The 27,064-nt window shown below is 43.4% G+C and overlaps 1 protein-coding gene across 3 annotated transcripts; it reads right to left on the bottom strand.

The window, feature by feature from the left end:
• Positions 1-21,500: 21,500 nt before the first annotated feature.
• On the bottom strand, positions 21,501-25,707 carry LOC117833688 (uncharacterized). 3 transcript variants are annotated; one of them, XM_034713282.2, is made up of 4 exons: positions 25,372-25,707; positions 23,326-24,363; positions 22,062-22,973; positions 21,501-21,930 (listed from the first exon to the last, which is right to left on the bottom strand). In XM_034713282.2, exons 2-3 carry the CDS (start codon positions 24,292-24,294, stop codon positions 22,128-22,130), a joined length of 1,815 nt encoding a protein of 604 aa, XP_034569173.1. In that variant the 5' UTR covers positions 24,295-24,363; positions 25,372-25,707; the 3' UTR covers positions 21,501-21,930; positions 22,062-22,127. The 3 variants fall into 3 exon arrangements, with proteins under 3 accessions (XP_034569173.1, XP_034569171.1, XP_034569172.1); XM_034713280.2 differs by having other exon boundaries at positions 22,050-22,973; XM_034713281.2 differs by having other exon boundaries at positions 22,050-22,973; positions 23,326-24,368.
• Between the last annotated feature and the right edge of the window lie 1,357 nt (positions 25,708-27,064).

Raw genomic sequence — 27,064 nt, forward strand, 5'->3', positions numbered from 1 at the left:
CATGTTGGGGTGTGGTCCCAACCCCGTTTCGCTAGCCTGTCCGAAGTCCAGACCCTATTTTGGAGAATTAGCCATGCGAAAAGTTTGCATTTTGCTGGTGCCCAGGTTTGCCACACCGTTGCTGAGGACCAGCGCCGCGGCAAAAATGGAGCCTCTGCCGTCAGCGGCGGCGGAGGGCGCGGAGCCTCTGGTGAAGCCGATGTGGATGCGGGGGGACACGGCCGGGGACACCACGTTCGCCAGAACGACAGGGACCGCCCCAAGCCCCGGCCGGCCCGCCAATCCTGCAAAGGCGACTTCTTCTGGCCGGACAAGCGCCGCGGCGACGACGACGACAACGACGACGACGACTACCACCACCCAGGCCACGGCCGCAAATTCGGCGATGCATACTGGGGCTGCGCGGATGCGGGGCGCCGTGACCGTACCAGATCACCACCGCGCCGCAACTATGCGCCGCCCCAAGGACGTCAGCAGACCACCGGCATCCAGGAGCAGAGCACCCTCCCCGCGTCCAACTTACGAGCTCTGTTCCAAGCCCAGATGTCCACACTGAGGCACAACAGCAAGGTAATGTCTCCTATTAACCGTGTTGATCTGGAAGACAGGGAAGGGAGCATCCACGACGACGGCTACGCCCGCAAGATCTCCTGGCTCGCCGACCGCCTGAGCTTCAATGACTCTGCCCCGGGGGAAAAGGCCTGGTCCGCAAGCATCCCACTGCCCCGAGTCTTCGACACTCTACGGGCGGCTCTCCTCCCGGCGACGTCATCGACAAGGGCGGCGCCCCTCCCGGCGACGACATCGCCGACGGTGGCCGACGTCGAGCGGGCGCTCAACGCCATGACGGTCGGCATCAAGCAGATCACGATGGGCCAAACCGACAGCCTGACCCTGGAGCGGCAGCCGGCTGGGCCAGCGGTCCGTGGGCTGCCCCTCCCGGGCTGTCGACGCTCCACACTGGGCCCGCACATGAGCGGATCTGATGGGCCGACGCCGCCCGGGGACACCGCCCACGGCTCTCCCACGCCGGGCCGAAGACCCACGACGCCCATCCAGATGACGACGCCTGACGGCCCAACGGCGCAAGACATCCTCTCCGTACCAAGAGCCGGGCCGCCGGCCCACGCAATCTTTTCTGCAAATGCGGCAGATCGCCAGATTGGGCCGGCAGCCTCAGGCCTCCCGGGTCACTTGGGGCAAACCAGCCCACCGGCCAGGCAGAAAAGATTGCTGGGATTAAAAAAACAAAGCATCCTCAGGGATAAAGCGTTGTGTCGAAGCTTAAGGCGTTAGACGATCATCCATCTTCGTAAGTAGAATTAGAGAGGAAGAGAGAATTCCGATCCAAAGAGCTGGGAAAAGCTGCGGCCACGGTGTGCTTGCTGGGGATATGAGGCAAAAAGGAAGTGCATTGCGAAAGAGTGAGTAGCGCACAACCACTTCATTATCAGTTGCGAAAATAGACCTCCACCACTCACCAATCGTCACGAAGGAAAAGTAGCGCCTGAATTCTGCAAGCTCAAAGTCATTGGCGTGATTCTGGATTTCTGGCACCTGCAAAGAAATGAATGAACTGAGCACGAAGCGCTTTGAGTCTGCCAAAATGAGATCCATCTAGCTAGCTAGGCCAAAAAAAAGGAAGTGAAAATAGGCGCTTTTTTTTTGTCAGCTTCGACGACATTTCAACATTTGAAAGGTGGAAGCGCCTTAAAATTTGTTATGTAATGGTGTCCAGTACGTGCTTGTTGCATGCATGTGTATTGATCGAAGGCAATCTCATTTTGTGATCAACTACCTTCTGCACAATATATTCATATTGTTGATGACCTATCGACCAGGAAATCTTCCGTGCAAGATGCGATCATTTTGGATCAGTAAATGCATAGCAACAAATGATCACCTGACAACAATTTCCACTGCAACTGTAGACAAGGAAAACAAAAATGTTTCCTCTGGTACTTGTGACAACATGCATGACTCCTTATATATATATATATATATATATATATATATATATATATATATATATATAGTGTTTGCTTTTCAACGAACAGTGAGCTCCAAAAAGTTCCAGCATCCAGCAAAGTGGAGAATTTTTTTTCCTGAAATAAACAACAGTAGAGGAGCACTGCCAATGCATTAGGAGGGGGGAAGGAAAACACGCGGGGGCATTTGGGTATTGGGATGTAGGAGGCAGGAAAGGGAAATGGAGGGTGGTGGAAATCATTTCCCTTGTTTGAGTTTCGGGATAGGGAAATGTGGTGGGAAAAGGAACGTGAAATAATATCCTTATTTACCACCATTCCTATCCCCTCTATGGGGTGGGTTATGATTGTTGGGGGTCGTCCAAAAAGTCGGTCACCCTCGAGGTCGTTCGAGTCAACATCTTCTACACAGCCCTGCGTTCCACTTAACCTCGGGACAAACTCACTAACTTCGGGCGGAAAATGTAGTGCGGTGAAGTAATTTCGGCCCGAAGCCAAGAGGCGTCTGCCACTCTTTTAACCAAACAATCATAACCTCGAGCACTCGAAGTTAACCATGAGTGCCGAGTTGTCTGTTATCTTGTGCAGGATCGCATCCTTCTAACAGGAAGCAAGACGTGAGGCTGCACGTGTCTCGGTCGCGAGGCCAGAATGATTTGGACTCCCGAAGCCAGGCTGACCTTGGGAGCGAGGTTGAGACCCTGAACGCGAGGTTAGAAGGCGTGGAAGCGTTGAAGCTGTCAAGGCAGAATTCGCGGAGCCTTGTGAGAGCGTAAGTTGCGGAGCTGTCGGGCGACGTGAGAAGCGTGATCTCCAAATGACCTTCGTATAAAGCATATTCTGGGAATGTAGTGGTTGAGTAGGGGTGAATGTGGAATGTAAAGTGCCCTCCAAGATACTATAAAAGGGGAGTCCTACCCCATTGTAAATTTTACGCTCATTCTCATATACAGTAAGAGTACGCAAGTTCACTCCTCTCCTTTGTGTCTAATCTCGAGCAAAGTTAAGATACAACATTGGTGCTCACCGTGCTCTGAGCTGCTAAGAAATCCACGATGCCACCACAGAAGAAGAAGAGAACCACTGAAGATGGGGCTGGGGAAGAAAGGCAGCTTATCTCATTTGACCCAGTTGAGCCAACAATCACTGATAAGGAAGAAAGGCTCAAAAGAGTTGAGGTCAGCCTAAGAACAAGATCGCAGAAGGCAAGAGTTGAACAAGGAACCTCAAAGCAACCCTCACAACCAGCAAGCACACAAGATGACCCACTCAGTGAAATAAAAGAAGAGCTAGCTTCGGCTCTGAAGTAGCTAGAGGCACTGAAATAAGGAGAAAGAGAGGTTCACTCAAGAGTTACAAGCTCAGAGGCGTGCTGCCAGCAAACTTGCAAGACTGAACGAAGCTAAGAGGCAACTAGCAGAGTTACAACAAGAACTAAGTGAACTAGAGTACCTGCGCAACACACCGCAACAACAACAACAACCACCACTACAAGCCTGAAACATCAACACTACACCTTTGATATACACAAACCATAGCCTCGGCACACACAACTCCCTAGCAACAACGAATGTGTACGCAACCATCGACAAGAATTCTCCGCTGTTCGTCGGCCTGCAAACAACCCCATGGCCTGTAACCTACAAGTCGGTGGCCTTACCTAAGTTCAAAGGTCAAACAGATCCCCATCAATTCCTTATGAGCTATGAAGCGGAGGTAGCCTTGGCCGGGAGAGATGACATTGTACTAGTGAAGTCATTCATCATCGCGTGCGAAGGTGCAACATTGAATTGGTATTCTTTGCTCCCACCACAATCGGTCTACAACTGGATTGACTTGAAAATGAAGTTAACCCAAAATTTCCAAGGTTTTCATCAAGCTGTGACTGACAAGGGAGATCTCTTCCATTGTGTGCAAAGGGACAAAGAGCCCCTAGCAAGTTATGTGAAGAGGTTTGTCCAGCTCAAGTCACAACCACCAGATGTGGCGGATAGTGTTGCAATATCAGCATGTATTTTGGGACTCAATCCGAGCCCGACGGCGTCAAAGCTAACTAGGAAAAAGCCGAAGACGATGGAAGCCTTATTTGCGGAGTTAGAGAAGTACTGCAGGTCAGATGAGGACCACATAAAATAGTGGCGGAAAGAAACCACCAAAGGCAATCTGAGAAGGGCAGAAACTGGCAAGCTCCACCCTACAACCACCAGCAGCATCATAACCCACACCAAACCCAACAAGTATTAGCGATTGAAGGCAATTAACCCTCGCACCAAAACCATAACCACAACCACAACCAAAACCAGAATCAATACCCACCAACATCAACCTAGCTTCGGCAGTGGCCAAAGAGGTGGCCATGCAGGCAGAGGAAGAGGCCGAGGCAACGACCCTTCGAGGCCAAACAACCAAGCAAATCAACAAAGGCTGTTTTATTGCACGTTTCACGGAAAACAACTTGACCATGCAATGGATTTCTGCCCTATAGTAAAAAAACCAACGAGAGAATAGCAGCAGAGAAGAAAGCAGCTCAAGCTGCAGCCCAAGCGGCAACCCAAGCACCCAAGACCATTCACCACACTACCTTCTGCTCACACCTGCCATACTACTCAAACTCAACCAACCTCGCAACTTTCCAACCCACTATGACATGGCAACCCTCGCCTCAATTCCAGCCTCAGTTTCAACCAACCTCGCAGAATGCGAACTTCACGCCTCTGCAGCCTAGCCACGAAATACTACCACCACCGCCAAATCTACCTAATGAAATTCGAAAAGCTGAGCCCAACCCACCAAACAGCAATCCCAACGCCAATCTTCAAGGGATCCTCGCAATCCGAACCCCGCGAGGCTAGCTCTAATGCTATACCAACCTATGACATGATAATGCCAATTGATGGTGGCTCTGCCCTCGAGTTTGAAAATAAAAGGCAAAAAAGAGACTACTTTAGACAGGTGAACATGATCATACCTGATGGCCCCTCGGCGAAGCGAGAGTGGGCGCACATGCCAAACTCGTTTACTGAAGAATACTTCAAGTTGAAGACAGCCTCGCATAACGATGCGATGGTAATTGAAGCTATCATCTCCGGTTGGAAGATAGGGAAAGTCTTGGTGGATAATGGTAGCTCCGTAGATATCATCTTCGCCAACACCTTCAGAGAGATGAAAATTGATCCACACCTGCTTGAGCCAGCGGAGGTCCCACTGCTTGGTTTCGGGGGGAGGCCTGTCAAGGCTCTAGGGAAGATAGCGCTTCCAGTCTCATTCGGAAACCTTGACAATGCAACAACAGAGCGCATCACATTTGATGTGGTCGAAATGTACTACCCCTATTTCGCCATCCTCGGACGAGGGTTCATCAACAAGTTTGATGCAGTCATTAGGCAACTTTTTTTGTGTACGAAAATCCAGCTCTCAAGGGGGTCATCACAATTTATGGGGATCAACAAACTGCAAGAAACATAGAAAAGGGTGTAACCCCGGGGCAAAAGAACGTTCACCATCTTGCAACCCCCGGTGAAGCTAAAGAATAAGAGAAGAAGAATCCATATGTTGAACCCAAGAGGGACAAAGAGAAGATAAAAATAAGTGCTGACGGAGAAATCAAGAGAGTCCTCTTGGACGGTTATGTCATGAAAAAACACGTCACGATAGGGGCTAACGTCAAGCCAGAAGAGGAGAAGGAATTAATTGATTTCCTAAATAAGAACAAGAATGTCTTCGCTTGGTCCGCGAGCGATCTCCAAGGGGTTGACAGAGAGATAATAGAACACAACCTCGATATCAAGCCCGACGTGAAGCCAAAAAAGCAGAAGCTCAAGAAGATGTCTAACGAGAAAGCGCAAGCAGTAAAAGTCGAGGTGGATAGGCTCCTTGAAACTAACGTGATCCGGCCCATCATTTATCTAGAATGGTTGGCCAATACTGTTCTAGTCAAAAAGAAAAACGGAAGGTGGAGGATGTCCATAGATTTCACCGACTTGAACAAAGCCTACCCAAAAGATGACTACCCATTAGAAAGGGTGGACAAAGTAGTACATGACACTGCCAATAGTGAAATGTTGTCATTACTGGATCTCTTCTCAGGTTACCATCAAATCAAGATCAAGAAAGAAGATGAGGAAAAAATAGGATTTGTAACCCCCGTACGGAACCTTTTGCTTTGTGAGGACGCCAAAGGGGCTGAAAAATGTGGGCCAAACTTTCTCAAGAATGATTGCAATCATCCTCGCCAAGCAGCTTCGCAGGAACATTCTTGCCTATGTGGATGACATAGTTGTAAAAAGTGAAAAGAGGGGAGACCACATCCGTGACTTCGCGGAGACATTTGCTATTATTCTTGAGAGAAGCAAACTTGAAGCTAAACCTTGAGAAGTGTGTATTTGGAGTGCAACGAGGCAAGGTCTTGGGATGTCTAGTCACCACAAAGGGCATCTAATCCAACCCGGACAAAATTCAAGCGCTCCTCGACATGAAGGAGCCATCCTCAGTAAAGGATGTTCAAAGGCTGACAGGAAGAGTTGCTGCCCTCAACAGGTTTATCTCGCGAGCCGTGGAGCGAAGCTTACCGTTCTTTCAGGTCTTGAGGAACTCCAAAAATTTCGAATGGGACGCAAAGCAAAGTGAAGCCTTCCAGCAGCTCAAGGATTACTTGCAGAACATGACCAAGTTGTGCTCCCCAGAGCCCAAATCACCTCTCTTACTTTATGTCTCAGCTTCGGGCACCGCCGTCAGTGCTTCTTTGATTTAGGAGAAAGAGGTTGATGGCAAGCTGAAACAAATCCTAGTATACTTTCCTTCAGAGGCACTATCGAGCTCGAAGCTGTTTTACTTAGAGCTAGAAAAAATTGCATATGCGGTAGTCATGGGAGCACGCAAGCTGCGGCATTACTTCGAAGGTCACAGAATTGTTGCAGTAACAAACCAACCTCTGGAAGACCTTTTCTCAAACCGGGAAGCCTCGGGCAGGATCACTAAATGGGCATCTAAATTGTCAGAATTTGTTGTGGACTTCGAGAGGAGAAGCGCCATAGAATCACAAGTCTTGGCAGACTTCATCGTGGACTGGACATCTCCATGCACCAGCCAGGACGAGGTTGAAACCCCATGGGTCATACATTGTGACAGGGCTTGGTGCGATAGAGGGGTTGGAATATCAGCTATTATAACCTCATTGTCTGGAGTCAAGATAAGATTTGCCGCGAGGCTAAGTTTCACAAGCAAGGCGAGGTCTACAAATAATACAACAGAATATGAAGCACTGCTCTTGGGGTTATGGAAAATGAAAGCCTTAGGTCAACAAATTTTCGTAATAAAAATGGATTCTAAGGTAATCAAAGAGCACATTGAAAAAGAGAGCGAAGCTAGAGAGCTGGAGCTAGTCAAATACTTCGCCGCAGTCAGATACGCTTGCAAAGGCAGCAGCACAAAACCAGTCGCTACCCCCGGATGTGTTCTACGAGCTCATTCATACTCCATCAACAAAAGAGCCAGCTTCAAAGGCCATAAATGCAATTGAAAGCTTCGACTGGAGAGCTCAAATCATGGCTTATATGAGAGGGTACTTTGAACCTCTTGACGAATTCAAACTAGCCAGACTAGGGTTAAGGGTTCACAACATCACTTCTACACTCCACCACTTGAGGGTACTACTCAATTTCATAACATGGACAACACTGGTTGGTCGACAATGCCTCAAAAAGGACATATTGGTGGTACTGTAGATGCTGATTGCCCTTAGACTGAGAAAGAATTGGAGGAATTTTTCATTCAGGCAAATGCAAATTATGATCCTGAACAAGATCAGCTGCAATATGAAGCTTTTCTAGCAAAATAACAAGCTCACGACAATCAACATTATGATCAAGTTGTAAATCCAACCAAGTCTTACAATCAACAGTTTCCTTCCTTTCATCCTTTAGGACAAGGATCTTAAGGAGGGGGCAATTGTCAGGAAGAGAAGAACAGGCAGCTCATTCAGTTAACTGATTGGCATTCAGAGTTACAGAGCAAACTCGGCAGCCATCGTATCAGTTCAGTGACTCTCTAGATACCGTTCATTTTCAATCCGACGGCCCTCGTTCGACTTAGTGTTTCACTTTGTTTTCAGACGCGCAACAATAGGTAATTTCAGTTCACTTAGCTGTTAAAGCTCATTTACTTTTACTGTTATCTAGAGTCTGTTGTTTAGCTGCAAGACTTGGTCTGTACGGGATCATCGAAGAAGAACAAACCCTAGTTCATGTCCTAGCTTAGCAGTAGCCATCGTTGGAGCCTATATGGCGATATCCTGTATCTGAACTACGGATTATCTTTAGTTCAATTGCTACTGCTCGCTACTGAATCTTCCTTGTTCTCCTTCTGTTTTTGGTTCGATCCCCCTTTTCCTTTGCAATCCCTGTTCGGATCTCTCTAATCCTGACAGGAAGGGAGGGGAGCGAGGCTGGAGCCCTAAGCCTCGGGAGCGGAGCGAAGCGAGGCGGGCACCGGGGTGGCCGCCAGAAAGGGGCCTGGTCGCCGGGGCCGGAGGTGTCGGTGGGGAGGGAAGGGCAGCCATGGAGGAGGTATCGGTGAGCGGATGGGGGGGGGGGGGGGACTGGGGGAGGGAGATGACCGCTAGGGTTTCGGTGATTTTATACGATGAGGAAGTGATCTAAACCGTCGAATCAGGAATGGATGGACAGGATCTCGCCGCCAGGCTACCGGCCTAGCCCATGTCGTAACGCTAACAGGCCGTGAATAAAGATTGGCTGGCTCGCTGTGGCCCATTTGGCCTGAACAAAAGAAGCCTGAAATCAAACCAGAGCCCGTGAACACTAACAGGGCTGGAGGTTGGGCTGAAATGGAAATTATACCAAGCCAATTTGGCCTGAAAAAAGAGTGGCCGGGCTGAAAAAAGAAAGAAAAATGGTAGGAAAAAAATTATGGTGTTCGGGACCTATGCTGACAGTAGGGCCTACATGGCAGTGGGACCCACCCTAACCCCACCTTTTGGTTTGAAAAATTTGTGACGTTCAATTGTTGGCCTTAATGACAAAATGAAGTTGGTTGCGATTTGCATTGAACTAGTTTATGATGATTTCTAGTCAGTCTTAGTGACGAACACCGCATTTTTGTCAATAAGATGTAGTACCTCATATAGAATGTCGTAAAACTGAAGGCCATAATGATGAATAGGTCTAATGTCATGAGGTATTTGTCACAAAAGGTGATATTCGTTGTAGTGAGAAAAATTCCAGGGATACCTTTAAGCTACTCTCAGCTCAATATATTTCTTTTGTGGTTAAAAGCAGAAGAGGTGTTTTACTCAATGTCACTTCAATTTTTCTTTTCAGAAATGCTCGATCAGTATTTGTATGCGCCACATGCTCAACTTTTGGAGCACGAGCAAGCTTGATGGTATCCATTAAGTGCTTGCTGCATGTGTATTTATTGATGTCAATCTCATTTTGTGATCTTCCGTGCAAATCTTACCAGCAAATATGTTAATGATTCTGATGTCTCTTACCCGCAAATATATATATTAATGTTCTGATGACTCTTACCAGCAAATCTTCCATGCAAGACATGACATTTAGATCAGTCAATTCATAGAAACTAAGGATCTCCTACCAACAATTTTCACTGGAATTGATAGAAGAAAGGAAGTATTTCCACTGCTACTTAATTGGGAAAACACTCATGGCTCCTTATATAGTGTTCCCCCTTCAGAGTACAGTGAAGCTCGACAAAGTTCTCCAGATCCTGTAAAGTTTACAAGTTTTTTCCTGAAATAAACGACAGGAGCACTGCCAATGCATTACGAGGGGGAAGGAACAAAAGTAAAAAGAGGTTTAGCAAGTTAGAGAGAGAGAGAGAGAGAGAGAGAGAGAGAGAGAGGGAGAGAGAGCAAAGCAAAAACAATGTAGCAGATATAACATGGATAAAAGAAAGAAAGCATCTGCGGGCGAAGGTGCTGTGTCGACGCTTAAGGCACTGGATCTGGCCCATCATCTGTCTTCGTATGTAGAACTAGATGAAGAGAGAATGCCCGATCCAAAGAGTGGGGAAATTGAAAGCTTCCGATCCACTGTGTGGATGGGAATAGGAAGCAAAAGGGAAATGCATGTCGGACCAAGAACCAAAGGGTGAGTAGCACATGTAATCCAGTTTTGAAATTCAACCTTTTCTTGATCAGTGAACTGACAGACAGCTGTGTTTTTTTAGGGAAATGAAGAAGTGAGAGTGAGTCAATCATTGCTAGGTGGTAGTAGCATGAGGCAATCGTCATCCATGAAGTGATCCATGAAGTGTTCCACCGATCGTCATCCGTTGCTAGGAAGGGAATGAACAGAAGATCACCGATTGCTGGCCAGGAATTTTTCAGAGTTCGCAGTTCAAAGGGAAGGGAAAAAAAGAGGCATATTTTTTTTTGCTGATATCTTTATTTCACTAGAGGTTTGGTTGAGCTTGATTGGGTGTGGGAAATAGTTTTATTTCATTAAAGTATTAAACAAGACGCAATTTCAGTTATGTGATCTTGTTGTTCAGTGCACTTAAGCTTTTCTAAAGATTGCTATTTTTTTCTTCTTCAAACTATGATGGTTTGAATTTTTTTTTGGGTTAAATGTTGATGTCTGCCGGCTTAGGATATTGATAGGAAATAATCAAGTCTACTTATGCATTTGTGTGGATGAGACTCCTCCTCTGCAGTAAATGCAGAGTTTCTGCACCCATAGCTGATGTTCTTGAAGATGAAGATGGTGCTATTTTTTTCATTATGTTTATGGCTATCTCAATGAGGAAAAAAATGCTATTACAATGGGTTTCCAATTTTTGGATGATGTATGCTTTACAATGGGTATATGTAGGGGTTGACATCCAGCCTCGCTGCTCCGGGTCATGTTCAACAAGCACCATAGAATCGCCATAATTCTGAATATCTGATTCTGTTTCTCCGTCCCGGAGACAGGAGACCCACTGGCATCAGGCTTGGGTACATGTATGCGGTGGACTTGCGCTGTTTGGCCGAGTATATGTTGTGGCTGCAGGGCACTCGCATTGGGGCTTTATTTGGTCACCCGTACATATACATAACAATAATACAGAAGTAGATAAATGCTGATTACACATATCTGAAATAGAATTAAATTCATGCAGTCTGATTCCTCTAAAAATATCCTTATTAAAAATATAAATAACCTATAAATAAACTTGGGGATGTGTCAACTTCCTTTTTCGTAGACTATTAAGCTAGCTCTGACCCTGAACTTTGGAGAACCCTCCAAATAATTTACTAAGGTGCTTTCTCTAGGAGGTATAATTTTGGCACCATTATTGCAGCTGATGTGCAGTGGCTAGTGATGGTCATGGAGGCAAAAAGAAAAAAGTTATGATTTATTTGAGCACCGGTGTGGAGGATCAGACATGTAGAAAAGACATACATGATTTTTATTTTTTTAGAAAAAAGAATTTTTATTTCAGCCTCTGCAAGAGTTTTGCACACTTATTATAGTTCCTACATGCAGTAGTTTTAAGCAAAAGCTCTGGAAAAGCGAACCAAGCAAGGGTACAACTGATTAAGCGCTAAGCTTCTTATAGGAGGACCACCCGTGCTTAGCGAAGATCATAATCTTCAGGGTACGGCAAGCCCACTTCAGCAGTGGTACCACTAAATGTATCTCATCAATTTTTGACGATGATGCACTAGGTAGCTACCACATGTTCGGTTTCAAGGCTATATGCCATTAAGCTATTCATCAGTTGAAGCCCACTAAGCTTCTTTTGTGATAAGAATAAAGCAGAAAAGATAGACAGCATGTCACATATCATTTCTCATTGATGCTCGATCTTGTAACGTGCCACTGATACACATGTCCAGTTAAATGCAGCTGGGAACGAGCTTGATGGATCGGCCTAAGCTGTGTACGGCTTGTGGCATCGGCTCATGGTACTCTCACTGACCACCAACTACGATACCTTCAAGTCTGCTGCCAGATATATATTCACGCGGTGGAGTAGATGATCATTAGAAGAGTGCATTACATTCCTGCAGCAACAAATTAAAATGGACCTGCCAGCAATTGAAAACTTTTAGTACGTACCAATTTAAAATTTAAAATTACAGTGTCACTGGCATGATATGTACCCCTATATATATATATATAGTGTTGTCCGGCTCCGCGAACATTTCAACAAAAAGACAAAATGCCAGCACACCAACAGAGTCTAGAGTAGAGGAAGATAAGGCAAGAATGATTCAAGAAGTTGGAATAGGAGGCAAAAGGAAATTACAAATTACAGGCTGGTTTTGCTGGTCGTCTACACCTGAGATCGCCTTCTCCACGTAGCTATTGTGCTTGATCCTGAGAAGTCTTGCTGAACACCTTGTGGGAGCGATGACGACCACCTTCTTCTTATTGGTTGCTTCATCATCACTTGAAAGGACCATGATCTTCCATATGAGAGCTTTCCAGACGGCGCCTTGCCTCCAACGCTGATGCGAGCGTTACGAGCAGTCCTTAACAGAGTTTTGGGACCCAACTCGCACCTCTTAGCTTCCATTTGAAAGGCGAAGGCGGCGACCAAAGGATGGGATGGTGCCGATCGTCCTGGGGAGGTTAGACTATCACTCACGTGTAAAATCTACTCATGGCCGAGCTCTCACGTCGAATGAGGCCACATGCATATAGCATAACAACAAATTAAAATCCACCTGCCAGCAATTGAAGACTTGTAGTACCAGTTAAAAAGAAAAAAAAATACAGTGGCACTGGCATCAAATATGACCCCCTATATATCTAGTGCTAGTGCTGTCGGGCAATAAGAATTATATGTTTGAAACTTTCTTCTTTATATGGTGTCTGTAGTCTAAGTGCTGCTTTTCGGTCTGTAATGGAGGCTGTATACACTCATGTGTGAGTATAGAGGTTGGAACTTTTATTCCTTTATCTAAAAAAAACACCATTACTACAACACCACTAGGCCACATGTGCCAACAACACCACTAACAGGTTGATACGGCCTGGGGATATTACAAGAGGGCACTCGCATGTATTAAAATTGGATGACAAATAGTGGTTCCCAGGTTCAACCACTTATTGCTGGGGCTAGCCAATCGGCAGCATCCAGCAAAGAGTAGAACTTTTTTTTACCAAAATAAATGACAGGAACGCTTCCAATGAATTAAGTGAACTGACAAACAGCCATGTATGTGTTTTTTTTGAGGGAAGTGAAGAAGTGAGAGTGAGGCACGTTCCAGCTGAGTAATACACTTTCCCAGTATCATCTCTGAGTGGCAGTGCTTAGCTGCAGGAGCAAGATGTCACTAAGCGCATGGGGCATTGATAGAGAAAAAGTTTGCGGTGTTATATTTTTTTACAAACTTGATCGAAGTTGGACAACTTTAACTTAGAACAAACCTAATAATGTGACATGTAAAAAAAATAGAAATTGTTGGGCGGTGGTGTTGTGGACCAAATATAATGCTCTTTTCCTCATACTTAAGCAAATGCGGCAAGTTGTTCATTGGGCCCATATATATCTTGTTCCACTTGAGCCAATTTTTCGCTCCAGTTCAATATTTTGACATGGTGTACCTAACTGAGTGTTAATCAATAATGCCTCTTACATATGGTATTAAAAGGTCACAGTGATAGGGAAGAATTTTCAAATATACAAATCCTATATATGTTTCAGTTTTAGGAGCAGAAGCAAAGCTGGAGAACTATATATATCTGGCAAGTAGCTGGAGCGAGCATAACAATACGAAGCACCTACCAGTAGTCTTCAATTCTTCACCAGCACTGATTAAAACAAAAGGTCCAATCGAACTGGCACAACTCAGTATATGGTCGACCGCCTATATAAAGTTTCCCTTTTCTGCTTACACAGCTCAACAAAGTGACAGCACTCACCATGCATGTAGTAGTAGTAGTAGTAGTAGACTAACAGATAATAATGAAGCCTTACTCAAAAGAGTAGCAAATTTAAAAAGAAGCTGCCGTTGTTTTGGCAATGGGAGGCAAGAGGGAAGTGCACATCAGATGAACCGCAGAAGCTGGGGAGACAGATGCTAGAGTCGATGTGAAATGAATACCGTGGTAAAATACTTCGCGGTACCCAATCTGGCTGCCAGCGAGGCATAGAAGTGTCCTCCTACAGTATCGTATTGCACGGTTTCCTTCACTTCTTGCCATTGTATACATTGAAAGGTTGCCACGGTACCAGCTAGGCTGCCAGCCTATCTCTTTAGCTAGCATCTGCTATTGCCCTGTTCTTAGTGTGCTATCATGCTATGTGCTTCATTGAGATACAACTGTCTGTTCATCTGAAATCAAAATTTAGTTTGGAGAAAGTTTTAAAATGTTCAGTTGAATAAAAGAGATTTTTCAGACCAAGAAGAAAAATGTATAAGAATTTTCCTCCACCAACTCACAAAAAATTTGTTTACAGAAAATCAAAATATTATGGTTCAACAAAAAATGATTCAAAACCAAAAACCAAAATATTATTAGCATAATTCCAAAAAACTTAAAAATATATTTTTTAAAATACATAGGCTAAATTTGTATACTTCGTAGATTGCGAGCTACTTTTAGTTAGCATACCGAAAAGAGTGGGTGACGGAAGGTTAACTTCCACCTATTAGGTGAAAAGGAAGATTCCTATTAAAGTGGCACTGGCATGATATGTGCCCCCTATATATCTAGTGTTGTCGGGCTCCACGAACATTTCAACAAAAATACAAAACGTCAGCACACCAGCAGAGAGTCTAGAGTAGAGGAAGAGAAGACAAGGATGATTCAAATAGTTGGAATAGGAGGCAAATGGGAATTACAAATTAGATACCGGTTCTACTGGTCCTCCATCTCGGAGACCTTAAGGCCTCGTTCGGTTATCTGGATATGTTCTTGTGTCCAGGAACCATTCCAGGACCGGATCCAAGTTCCTTCGCTCAATTCTGGTCCAGTTTTAATCCTGTCCAGGAACCATTCCAACCTCCAAAAACTGTGTTCGGCTGGATAGGAATTGTTCAGTTCAAAACACAAAAGCCACTACATCATCTTGATAATACAGAGGCAAGAATTGAACATATGATTTGGACATGAATTTAACCGTCAAAACAGAAGGCTTCCAATAGCGATTGATAATACAAATATGCCCCAGAAACACGCATGGGGATCACTACAGTCCAGAAACAGACAGAAATTTCAGAGTATATGCATTCAGCATTCACGGAACTACAACATGAGACAGAAATTGATCCCAGTAACTCACCATTTGACCTCTGGGAGCTACAACATGACAGCCAGGAGCACAAAACAATGACATGTAAATCAAAACCTTGCCATTCCAAATCAGTAGTTCTAAAATGAAAGAGTTAATACTCAATCCAAATTGCATGATATCCTAACAAGGAGATCCCAACCTTCAAGATCACCTAATTAAATTACTCTGAAACAGAATAGAACCACCATTGCATGGTCACCTAACATGGACATATAAACTTAATAGTACTATTACAACCAAACAGAAACAAAACCACCCGTTCTCTGACAACAAAGGTTTACCAAGTTAAAGAAACACAAAAAAAAACCAAAGCAAAAACAGTGCAGCTGAGATATACAGGTATAAATAATTAGAAACCATCAGGCTAATGTTGTGGCAGAACTCAAGGCGCTGGATCGTAGGCTGCAGAGTGGATCTTGGATTCATCTCAGAATATTCTGCTAGCAACCTCAGTTTGGCCTTGGTATTTCCCCACCAGACAGGCAGTATCAGGCCCATTATCTGTCTTTGTAGTGTATGTAGAACTAGAGGAAGAGAGAACGTCCATTCAAAGAGCTGGGAAAAGCTGAGGCCACGGTGTTGGGAATATGAGGCAAAAGGGAAATGCACGTCAGCAGCAGATCACAAGAAAGGGTGAGTAGAGCATGTAATCCTGGTTTGCAATTCAGCTCTTTCTTGATCAGTGAACTGACACATAGCTGTGTTTTTTCCAGGTAAATGAAGAAGTGAGAGTGAGGCACATGCCAGCTAAGTAATAGACTTCACAGTAGCATCTCTGTGTGATAATACTTAGCCACAGTAAGAGTGTTTCGTCCTGCACAGGTGGACAAGAAGCATCATGCAGAAAATTTTTCCAGTGGTAGTATCCGACAACAGATTAGGATTTGTGTCAAAAAATATGATGGTCCGTCTGGTCGGTGGAAAATATTCCAACGACCACCCCTTCTACCTAGGATCCTTGAAGTTTTGGATTCTAGAGAAAAATCAAAATGTTCTTGTTAAATTTGTCGTTGTAGTGTTTGATAACAGTTTAGAATCCGCCCGTCCTAGGATCGCTCTGGAATGCAACAACCTGCTGCAAATGCATAATCTTATCTGAACATCACCATATCAGTATAGCCTCGCTAAATCTTCAGAGTTCAGAGTGAAGGAAAAAAAATAAGGGAGGCATCTTTTTGGCTGATAGCCTTATTTCACCAGATCCAATCGAGCTTAGTTGGGTGCGGAATAGTTTTAAGTAATTAAACCAGGAGTAATTTCAGTTGTGTGATCTTGTTGTTCAGGACACTTGAGCTTTTCTGAAGTTGTCTATTTTTCTTCTTTAAAATGTGATTCTTTGGTTCTTCGGTTAAAAGTTGTTGATGGCTGCTGGCTTTAGACATTAATAGGGATAGTCAAGTCTACCCATACATTTCTGTACACATAGCAGTGCACCATATGTCTGGCATCCTTGAAGCTGAAGATGTTGTTCCCTCCATCCTAAATTACTATTCATTTTAACTTTTCTAGATACATAGCTTTTGATATACATTTATTCTTCACATTTATGGTTATGTGTATGAGGAAACAAAATGCTTCACAACAGGTTTTCAGATGAGGTATATATGCACATTCTTGTTTTGTGTTCTTGTTCTGTGTACTGTTTAAAGGCCCGTTTTGCCATTTTCAGTGCCTATTATTGTACCAAAGACCTGTCATGCTATTTCTTCTGTTTTTCTGTATGTCATGCTGGTGGAAAAATTTGTCCTAGCTTCAAGCAATCGGTCAAATATAATGTACTTTCAAGTCTTTCAGAACCATTTACATTTTTATCGCTCCATCGATATTGATTGAGCACAGAGACCCGGATAACTTTGGGTGTGTTTGGTTGTTTGCCCCTATAGCTTTCCTCGCCTAGCTTGGCAAGGTAAGCCTTGCTAGCTTGGCGTGAAAAAACTTGAAAGCTTAAGCTCCAAGGCAGCTAGCTAGCTAACCAAATAAGTTTGTCTAGTGCCAAGCTAAGCAACACAGTACTCAGCAAAGGGTACCAAACACACCATTTGTCATCCACCTGGTGTGGTATTTTTTTCTTCTATTTAGTCTTTTTTGTTGTGTGAAGGAGATCAAAAGGTAAGAGCTGGCTGAAAGATGTAGCCAACGAATGGAATCAATATATAGACATTCTTTTTCATTCAGTTAGACCTTCTTTCATGGCAAATTCCAATTTAGAGTTCGAAAAAAGGGCAAATAAACTTCCAATTTGCCCAATCTTTTGTCTAGTGCATGTCACTCATTTCTCGTTGATGCTCGATCTTGTAACGTGCCTAATGTTCAATAGTGCATACAGCTGGATAGAGCTTGATGAATCAGCCAAGAGCGTGCTGCCCGGGGCATGCAAGATACCTTCTACTACCAGTCTACCACATACATATTCACAGTGAAAAGTACATGATCATTTAGACAAGTGTAACAAACAAATTAAAATTAAATGCACCTGCAACAATTGAAAACTTGTACTACCAGTCGAAAAGAAAAAAACAATCCAGTGGCACTGGCATAATACATGGCCGCCTATATATACCTAGTGCTACCGGGCTCCAGAGACAATTCAACAAAAATACAAAACACCAGCACACCCCCAGCAGAGTGTAGACTGGAGGAAGAGAAGACAAGGATGATTGGAGGCGTTGGAATAGGAGGCAAATGGGAATTACAAATTACTGATCTCCTTTGAAATAGTTCAAGATATGATCATTTGGATCAGTAAATGCATAGCCACAAAAATATGCCAACAATTTTCGTTGGGACGTACTGAGAGACAAGGAAAATATTTCCACTGGTACTTGAACAATTTGCGTGGCTCCATATATAGTGTTGCTCCCCTTTAGAGAACAGTGAGGCTCCACAAAGTTTCAGCACCCAACAAAGTGTGAAACTTTTCCTCCAAAAAAAAAATAAATGATGGGAGCACTGCCAATGAATTAAGAGAGGGGGGGGGGATGAAAGTACAAAGGTTTAGCAAATTAAAGACAGATAAAAAAAAACAAAGAAAAAACAGTGCAGCTGAGATATAACAGGTATAGTAGAAAGCATCAGGCTAATGTTGTGGCAGAGCTCAAGGCCCTGGATCGTAGGCTGCAGAGTGGATCTTGCATTCGTCTCAGAGCAACCTCAGTTTGGCCGTGGTATCTCCCCACCAGACAAGCAGTAAATCAGGCCCATTATCTGTATTCGTAATGTAAATAGAACTAGAGGAAGAGAGAATGTCCATTCAAAGAGCTGGGAAAAAAAGCTACGGCCACGGTGTTGGGAATATGACGCAAAAGGGAAATGCACATCAGAAGAACATGACTTGAAAGGTTGAGTAGAGCATGTAATCCTGGTTTGCAATTCAGCTCTTTCTTGATCAGTGAACTGACACATAGCTGTGTTTTTTCCAGGTAAATGAAGAAGTGAGAGTGAGGCACATGCCAGCTAAGTAATAGACTTCACCGTAGCATCTCTGTGTGAGTGTCTCGTCCTGCACAGGGGACAAGAAGCGTCATGCAGTGGTATGTATAGAAAATTTTTGCAGTGGTAGTGTCCGACAACGGATTAGGATTTGTGTCCAAAAAAATGATGGTCCGTCCGGTCGGTGGAAAATATTCCAACAACCACCCCGTCTCCCTCCTCTAATTATTAGTTATAAAAATATTGGGTGGTCTAATTATGCACCAAATTCTCTCTTCCTCACATTCAAACAATGAAGCTGGTTGTTCTTTCAACTCATGTTTGTTCTTTTGAACTATATATATTTTGTTCCACTTGATCCAACTTTTTGTTCAGTTCGATAACTTGACATGGCAATGGTATACTAAATTAATAGTTCATCAATAATGCCTCTTATATATGGTGTTAAAAGATCATATATAGTGATAATAAGGAAGAATTTTCAATAGAAATCCTTGTGTTGAGTATGAGGAGCAAAATCAAAGCTGGAGAATATATATGTGGATCCCATAATGCTAGTCTCCTCTCACACTATGGGACTACAAGCAACCAAGCAACCGAGCATAACAATAAAAAGAGGTAATGGCTCTAATCTGGCCGGCCGTATTTTTGTTGTGCGGAACGGCCGGCCCTATCCTGCTGATAGTCTCGGTTCAGCCTTGCACCCACTCACCTGGGCCCTCTCGTCTCTCACAGTGCGTGGGCCCACACCGTTCCTACCACAGTGCTCCACTAGAACCGATTAAAATAAAAGGTCGGTCAATCGCACTGGCACAACACAGTATGACTGACCACCTGTATAAAGCTTCCTTTTTCCACTTACATAGGTCAAGGAAGTGCCAGCACTCACCACATAGTAGAGTAGGCAATACAGAAGGATTAATCAAGAGTATCAGAGAAAAAAGCTAGCTACCGGTAAAAGGGAAGTGCACATCAGATGGAAATGAAGTGAGGGAGGCAGATGGTAGGCTCAACGTGGAATTACAGTGATAAAATAGTCCACGGTACCAAGTCGAGCTGCCACTAAGGCATAGGTAATAGGTTGCAATGGGTAGCGATACACATCAGATTAGAGTCCATCTAACTGCCGAAGCAGTGACCTTTCCATAGGTAGGATCATGCAGTAATGCAATAATGATCCGCAGCTGCATAATCCTAGGTAAACCCTTTGCTTAGTACTATGTATGCTTGATCGAGATGCAATTGTCGGCTTTCCTAAAATCTAAAATTATTGTGGAGAAAATCTTAAAATAGTCAGTTGAATGAAAGAGAATTTTCGGACCAAGTAGAAAAATGTTCCAAAACTGAAGCAGAATTGTTGCGCTACCAACAAGAAATAAAAGCTTTGGGTTCTAGAGAAGGATCAAAATGTTCTGGTTAGATTTGCGGTTGTAGTGTTTGGTAACAGTTTAGAACCTGCCCGTCCAAGGATCGCTCTGCAATGCAGCTACCTGCAAATGCAGAATCCTATCTGAACATCACCATATCAGTATAACCTCGCTAAATCTTCAGAGTTCAGAGTGAACGAAAAAATAAGGGAGGCATCTTTTTGGTCGGTATCCTAATTTCACCAGATCCAATATAATCGAGCTTAATTGGGTGCGGAATAGTTTCAAGTTATTAAATCAGGAGTAATTTCAGTTGTGTGATCCTGTTGTTCAGGACACTTGAGCTTTTCGGAAGTTGGCTATTTTTCTTCTTTAAAATGTGATGCTTTGATTCTTTGGTTAGAAGTTGTTGATGGCTGCCGGCTTTAGACATTAATAGGGATAATCAAGTCTACCTTTACATTTGTGTACACATAGCAGAGTGCCATATGCCTGGCGTCCTTGAATCTAAAGACGCTATTATTCTTCACATTTATGGTTCTGTGTACGAGGAAATTAACAAAATGCTTCACAACGGGTTTTCAGATGAGGTGTGGTATTTTTTTTCTTCTATTTAGTCTTTTTTTTTTTTGTGAAGGGGATAAAAAGGAACTAAGAGCTGGCTGAAAGATGTAGTAAGAAGGGAAAAAAAATCCAGTGGCATTGGCATAATACATGGCTGCCTATATATACCTAGTGCTACCGGGCTGCACAGACAATTCAACAAAAATACAAAACACCAGCACACCAGCAGAGTGAAAGATGTAGTCAAGAGAAGATAAGGAAGATTGGAGGTGTTGGAATAGGAGGCAAAAGGGAAACACAAATTACAGACTGACGCTGATGCTGCATGTCCATAATATCCGCCGCTACCATCTGCCTGGACCTAAAAGCATGTGTCTTCCATCAGGCTTGGATAATCACCAACGGCTTGACCAGCAGCCACGTAGAGGCTGATGTCTTACTAGCCTTTGACAAGTACAAGTCAAATCCACACATGCAGACTCTCGTAGGTCAACCATAACACTCGAGCAAACAAGTGCAAAGAAAACCGTGGAAGCCGCACGGTTCGGTTTCGTGCAGCACTGGAATTCCTTATAATGTAGAGAGCCTGTATGGAAAACGCTCGACTTTCTTCTATGGCGGCACTGTTTCTGTGCTGCCCGGCACCAAAAGGAAGCAAGAGATCAAAGGGAAGATGTACAGAGTATCCTTGCAGAAGGTGCAGTAGCAGTACAATTCATACACCCTTCAGCTTCAGTAGAATCTTGTTATATATTATATGAAACATTGATGTGCTTGTTGGAAGCACACATTTGTTAGCATTTTGCGTCCCAACAACACCTTCAAAAGGTTCCAACAGGCAAGCAGAGCAAGACCCTAGCGCACTAATTTTGACATAAGAGCATGAACCAATCTATAAACCCCTACTTGTTATATCAGGTAACAACTGACATGGTATACCAAAATCCAAGTACACCTCCATACAGATTACAGATAAGCCCAATGGAAAGGGAAGAGTGCCAGGATTATGGCCTCTTCGCAAAACTTCAAAAGTCAGAAAAAAAAAAGAGTTGACAAACTGGTGAAACATATTCTACAAACATCAAACACAAACACAGGACTGACACATGAGAAGAGCAAACTGAACGGTCACAGGTGCAACTTAACTGACCCAGCGATGAGGGAAATGAATTCAATTGAGCTGCCTTCTGATGAGGACAATAAAAATGACACCAGATCGTTCCTTTTGAAAGCATTGATGCTCGATAGTGCACAAGGCCCAGCAGCTGCATCTGTAGCTGCTCAGTGCGACACCTTCCAAATACAGGTTCAGCCTGCCATAGATCAGCAACATATAAATTGCTAAGAAATGTTACATGCGAAAATGTGAAATATAAATAGCAAAGGAATTTGCAAAAAAACAGAAAGTGCCAATGCTTGAAATTATCTTTACCAAAAGACTGACATTTCTTGTTGCAAAGCTATCCCATGTAAACAATCCATGCCTGTTCCTCAGCTTTTCTCACAGAAATCATCCTGGTAGTGGTAGGCCATGATTCTTCCATTCAGTTTCATCATCTGCTTCTCTCCTGGCATCATTCTCAGCATCGCTTTCACTAGCTGTTTCCCACTCAGAGTCATCAGCCTCCTGACCAAAAGCATTACTAGCATTTCCTTCACAATGCACACCTCCATGCTTCAGAGCTGCTTCCCTGAATAGCCAAGTGACACGCATCTGCTTCTTCACCAATTGCTCAGCATAATCAGGAACTTTGTTCTGCTTCAGGGATAAGTCAGGATCGCTTGACTGAGAGCATTCGTTTATGAAAAGAATTGCATCCAACAAGCTCTCTTTTGCAAAACCAAGCATATCATATGCTTGAGCTCTTCTCCACAAACTCTTGGCATGACGATTCACAGGACTATGAAGGCACAATGCTCGACTAGCATCGCTTATGGCAGCCAATGGCTGTTGCAGGAGAAGATAACACTGAGCTCGGTTGCTGTAAAGCACCACCCGCTCTTTCTTACACTTCACTGGACATAGCGCAAGTGCTTCTGAGTATTTCTCTGCAGCACCTGCTATATTCCCAGAAGAGAACAGGGAATTTCCTTCCAACTTCACGACCAATGCTGCAGCTTGTTTTATATAAAGATCCTCCTTCGGCATACTCTTTTCCAATTTCAAACTTTGCTTGCATCTCAAGAGCTCATCAATTGCTTCCTTGGTCTGAGTACTAATTCTGCCGCGTGAGTTTCCAGTCTGTTGCATACATTCTTGGAGGACTGTAACAATTGTGTCGCCAAGCTTTTTGTAATCACCCAGTGTCAAAATATCTGCTAAATCTATCAGTGTTGGTGCAACTTTATCTATAACCTGCACAAAGGGAGGAAACATTAAGTAAGTTAGATAACAAAATTACAGTTAATAGATAGATGCTGACTGAATTCAGACTGAACCAGAAAAAAGAGTATGCATTTTAGCACAATGTTATTTCAGTAAACCATCACGCATAACTACTCCTGAAGCATTCGATTACAAAGAGGAATAAAATCCCAACCTGGCTTCTAAAAGATTGGATAAATATTCTTATTTCTTGTTTATGAGGAACTCTTGTTATTTTATTTTTCACTAGTCATCAGTTCTAAGCTGCTGTGCATAGTTGTCATGTTTTAGGTCCTAAACGTAACCCGTTTGAGCAAGCAAAATCTATTTTAGAAGATCTTACCTTACGACAAGTACTAGCATCCTGCACTAACCACATCAGACAATCAACTGCCATGTATTGCCAGTCATCTGAAGAACGAGCGATATTGCATAAAGCATCAATAGTACCAGGAATGTTAGCAACATGACCTCGGCCAACCTTGCTCTGGCAGATTGTTCTTAGCAAACCAACACCAGCAGGTGAGTTCTCATTCACAAGCCCACCCCACATTCCAGGTAACTTGACTAGAAAATCAGCCTTGCAAATATCATGGAGGAATTCAGGCTTAAATGCAAAGCAGTTAATGAGTTGCAAAGACCAGCACAGCACCTGACTTGCCCATTCCTCAGCTTTGCGGGATTCCATTTCCACACCACCCATGCCACGAGTAAGAAGGTCACAATGGTAACCAAGTCTTTGATCCGCAAATTGGTAAAAGTGAGAGTACACAATCTCTAGGGAGCTCGAAGCAAGTTGAATGGCAAGTTCAAGTACTTCCCCATGATCAGCAACTGCAGGAAATGTGCTAGGATATGTAGCCAAATGCCCCAAAGCTCTAACAGCAACCCTTTGTTCCACCCACATCAGCCTACCTCTTAACAGTTCGACTAATGGAGGTATTACACCAGCACGAACAGCACACTCGGCAAATTCCTCCATATTCATTGTATATGATCCAATTATGTGAGCTGCATAATATGGGATGTAAATATTCTGATCATGTGCAAGCCAACGCCTGTTTTTCAATCCCTTCCATATAAGAGATGCCATGCATTCAAATATGCCCAAGTTGATGAACTCAGGATCATTTGGATGAGCCATCGCTGTATTCCAGAGACCGCTAATAGGGAGAACTTGACCGTCGTCATCTTGGGAAGGAAGTTCCCTAAAGAACTTTAGCACACTTGCCTTTCGTTTACTAGGGTTTGCCTCCTTCATAACACAAAAGAAACATCCAGGATAAGGGCAATCAGATTGTATCTTGTCCATTATGACAGCCAATCGATCCTAGCAGCTTCTTTAGCCACAAGCCCACAACCTCAATGATCATACTTCAAACTGCACTAGAACAAACAATGAGCAAATTATACACAATATTCTCCAATGAACAAGTTAAGGCCGAGTTACACATTGTCAACGTAGGAAATTAATTTAACAATAAGCAAACAACTATGACATTTTCAGCAAAATCAACCAATAGAGTTTCAAGACTTCAGTGACTGAATGACCAATCCAAATTATGAAAATACAAATAGGACTATGTATACAATAGTATAGTACAAGCGCTTATAACAAGATGTACAATTATGTACGTCATCCTCATTGATGGTACTAGTGAATAACTAGACTTAACATGTTTGCTGTTTATCTACTGTATGAACACTGGTTATAAGTTCTTGAAATAAGTAGGAATTCTAAAAATTAAATCTTTGAGTAAATGCTTTGTACAAACTAACTTAACTACAGGACTCCAATCAATTCACTAGGTTTTGTTTGTTTCAGGTACATGAAAAAATGAGGGGTGGATTCACCAGTCAAGGAATACATAACTACTAAACGTTTGTACTATAACTGGGAGGCACATTACTCGCTACTGTGTGATTGCACAAACAGTTTCAAAGTCCACCAATCATCACTGAGAACATATCTTGGTACTGCTTTCTAGTCTAAAATGCTTAAGTGAATGTCGGCTTTAAATCGATACAGAAGTATTCCCAGCGAGAACTAACTCAGGCTGCCACCAGATAGAAACTTAACTGGGGGAAGAAAACCATCACTCCAACTTCTCTTTCTCCTTCCCTCACGTTCAAATTGCATTACAGTTAGAATAGACAGAATATCAATTGAAGAGTGAACTTTCAGCTCAAATTTCGAGCTCTCTTCAGAAAATTTGAACCCGCAGGTTAAAATTTGGGAAACTTCCAACGAGTGGACGGAAATCAAAGCTACGAAAATGAGCCCCCAATTGGTTAGCTCCAGAGCTTCAAGCTGGAGATTTGAGAATCTCGACTGTAATTTGAAGCTCAACTACCAATCTGAACTCTGCACAGCGGAATGTCACCTTACCTGCACATGATAACGCGGCGGGCCGCCGCCGAGAGGCAGTGGCGGCCGTGGGCGCCGCTGGCCCGGGCAGCGCACACGCTCGGCGCTGGGCGGATGGTGTCGTCGGGGCGGCGGGGGCACGGAATGGGGAGGGAGGAGGCGAGTCCTACGGCCGCGAAGGGCAGAGGCCGAGACTGGAGAGGATTGGAAGGTGGCGGAAGGGGCAGGGGAGGGACGGCAACGGGACGGGTGTGACGGCGCCACGCGCGCCGGAGGGGAGATCTAGGCGACGGTGACGACGGCCGCCAACCGCCTGCGTGCTGCGCGAGTGCGGACTGCGGACGGGGGCGACCGGGCTTGCTTGGTGTTCTTTTCTTTTTTCCCCCCACTTTTGGGATGGCTAGATTGATGGTGTCGGAGATTTTGGGCACGCGTAGATGTGATCAAATCTTTGTTTTGATTTTTTTTTAAAAAAGACTAATGTCCCGTTTGGATCGTAATGTAGATTTTGAAAAGCTAGATTTTGGATGGATTCTTAAAATTTGAATTTTGGGTAAAATCTAGATGATGATTGGATCCTAAATGCCAAAACCTAATTTTATAGTTCCTTGCTACCTAAAAGAGTGGAGAATGACAGATCGGGTAATTACCTAGGAGAGTGGTAGGTAAAAAGGTAAAATACCCGTGCAGAAAGTAAAGGTTGAGTAGCTTCTAGGATTCTCAGAATTCGAAAATCTGACTTCTAAAATCTATACTAGAATTCGTGAAGGCATATTAGATTCCAGCTTTTGGATATTGAAACTCTGCCTTGCTCCAAATGGGGCGTAAATTCAATCTTAATAGTTATATTTTTGGAGCATTCTCATTAGTGGACGTTCGTTAGAGACACTCTAGCGGTTGACCTTTGGCAATCCATACTTTTTAAAGTCTTATTTTTCTATATCTTTCTTTTTAAGAAAGTTATAAACTTTGTAGGCAAACTTTCCAATATAACTTTTTAGGCAAACTTATTGTAATTCTATTAGCGTAATTTTTTATGAGTTTGTTAGGAGAGCTTATCACACAATGCTACTCATAATTTGTCCATAAAACTTTTGAGGCAAATTTCTAAATGATTACTTTTGAGGACAACTTTTACGAGAACATTGTTATGGAAGAATCTGTATACAACTTTATCAGAACTTCTCTACATAATTTCTCTGTGGAACTTCTGAATGATAATTTTGTAGCAAAATTTCCATGACAATATTGTTGGAATATTTTTTAAGGGACTTTGTTAGACAACTGATATGCATATATCTTAGTTGTTCAATTTTGTCGATAAAACTTGTTCAAAATAAGCTCCCAGAGAAGATAGCTCATTCAACTAAGTTTTGTAAACTAAATTTTTAACCAACTATTTTTTGTACATTGTTCAAAAAACCTAAAATAAGAAAGAAAAAGAGTTGATAGACATTTATATGCGTTGATGGGGAAAATATTCGCACCCACCATCTTGGTGGAAACGTGAAAACCCCTTCAAAAATCATATTTGTAGGTATTCAAAAAATATGAAACGATGCACACCCATAGTGATCCATAGATGTACTTTGTGGCAAAAGTTGGGATGCAACTCAAACTAGGATTCAAATGAAAATGACAAATTCCATGTGCATGAGCACTAAAATACAAAATTCCTGGAGATTGGTCTTCTAGTGCATATGCACTTGAAATT

Source organism: Setaria viridis, chromosome 8, assembly GCF_005286985.2.
Source record: "Setaria viridis chromosome 8, Setaria_viridis_v4.0, whole genome shotgun sequence".
NCBI lineage: Eukaryota > Viridiplantae > Streptophyta > Magnoliopsida > Poales > Poaceae > Setaria > Setaria viridis.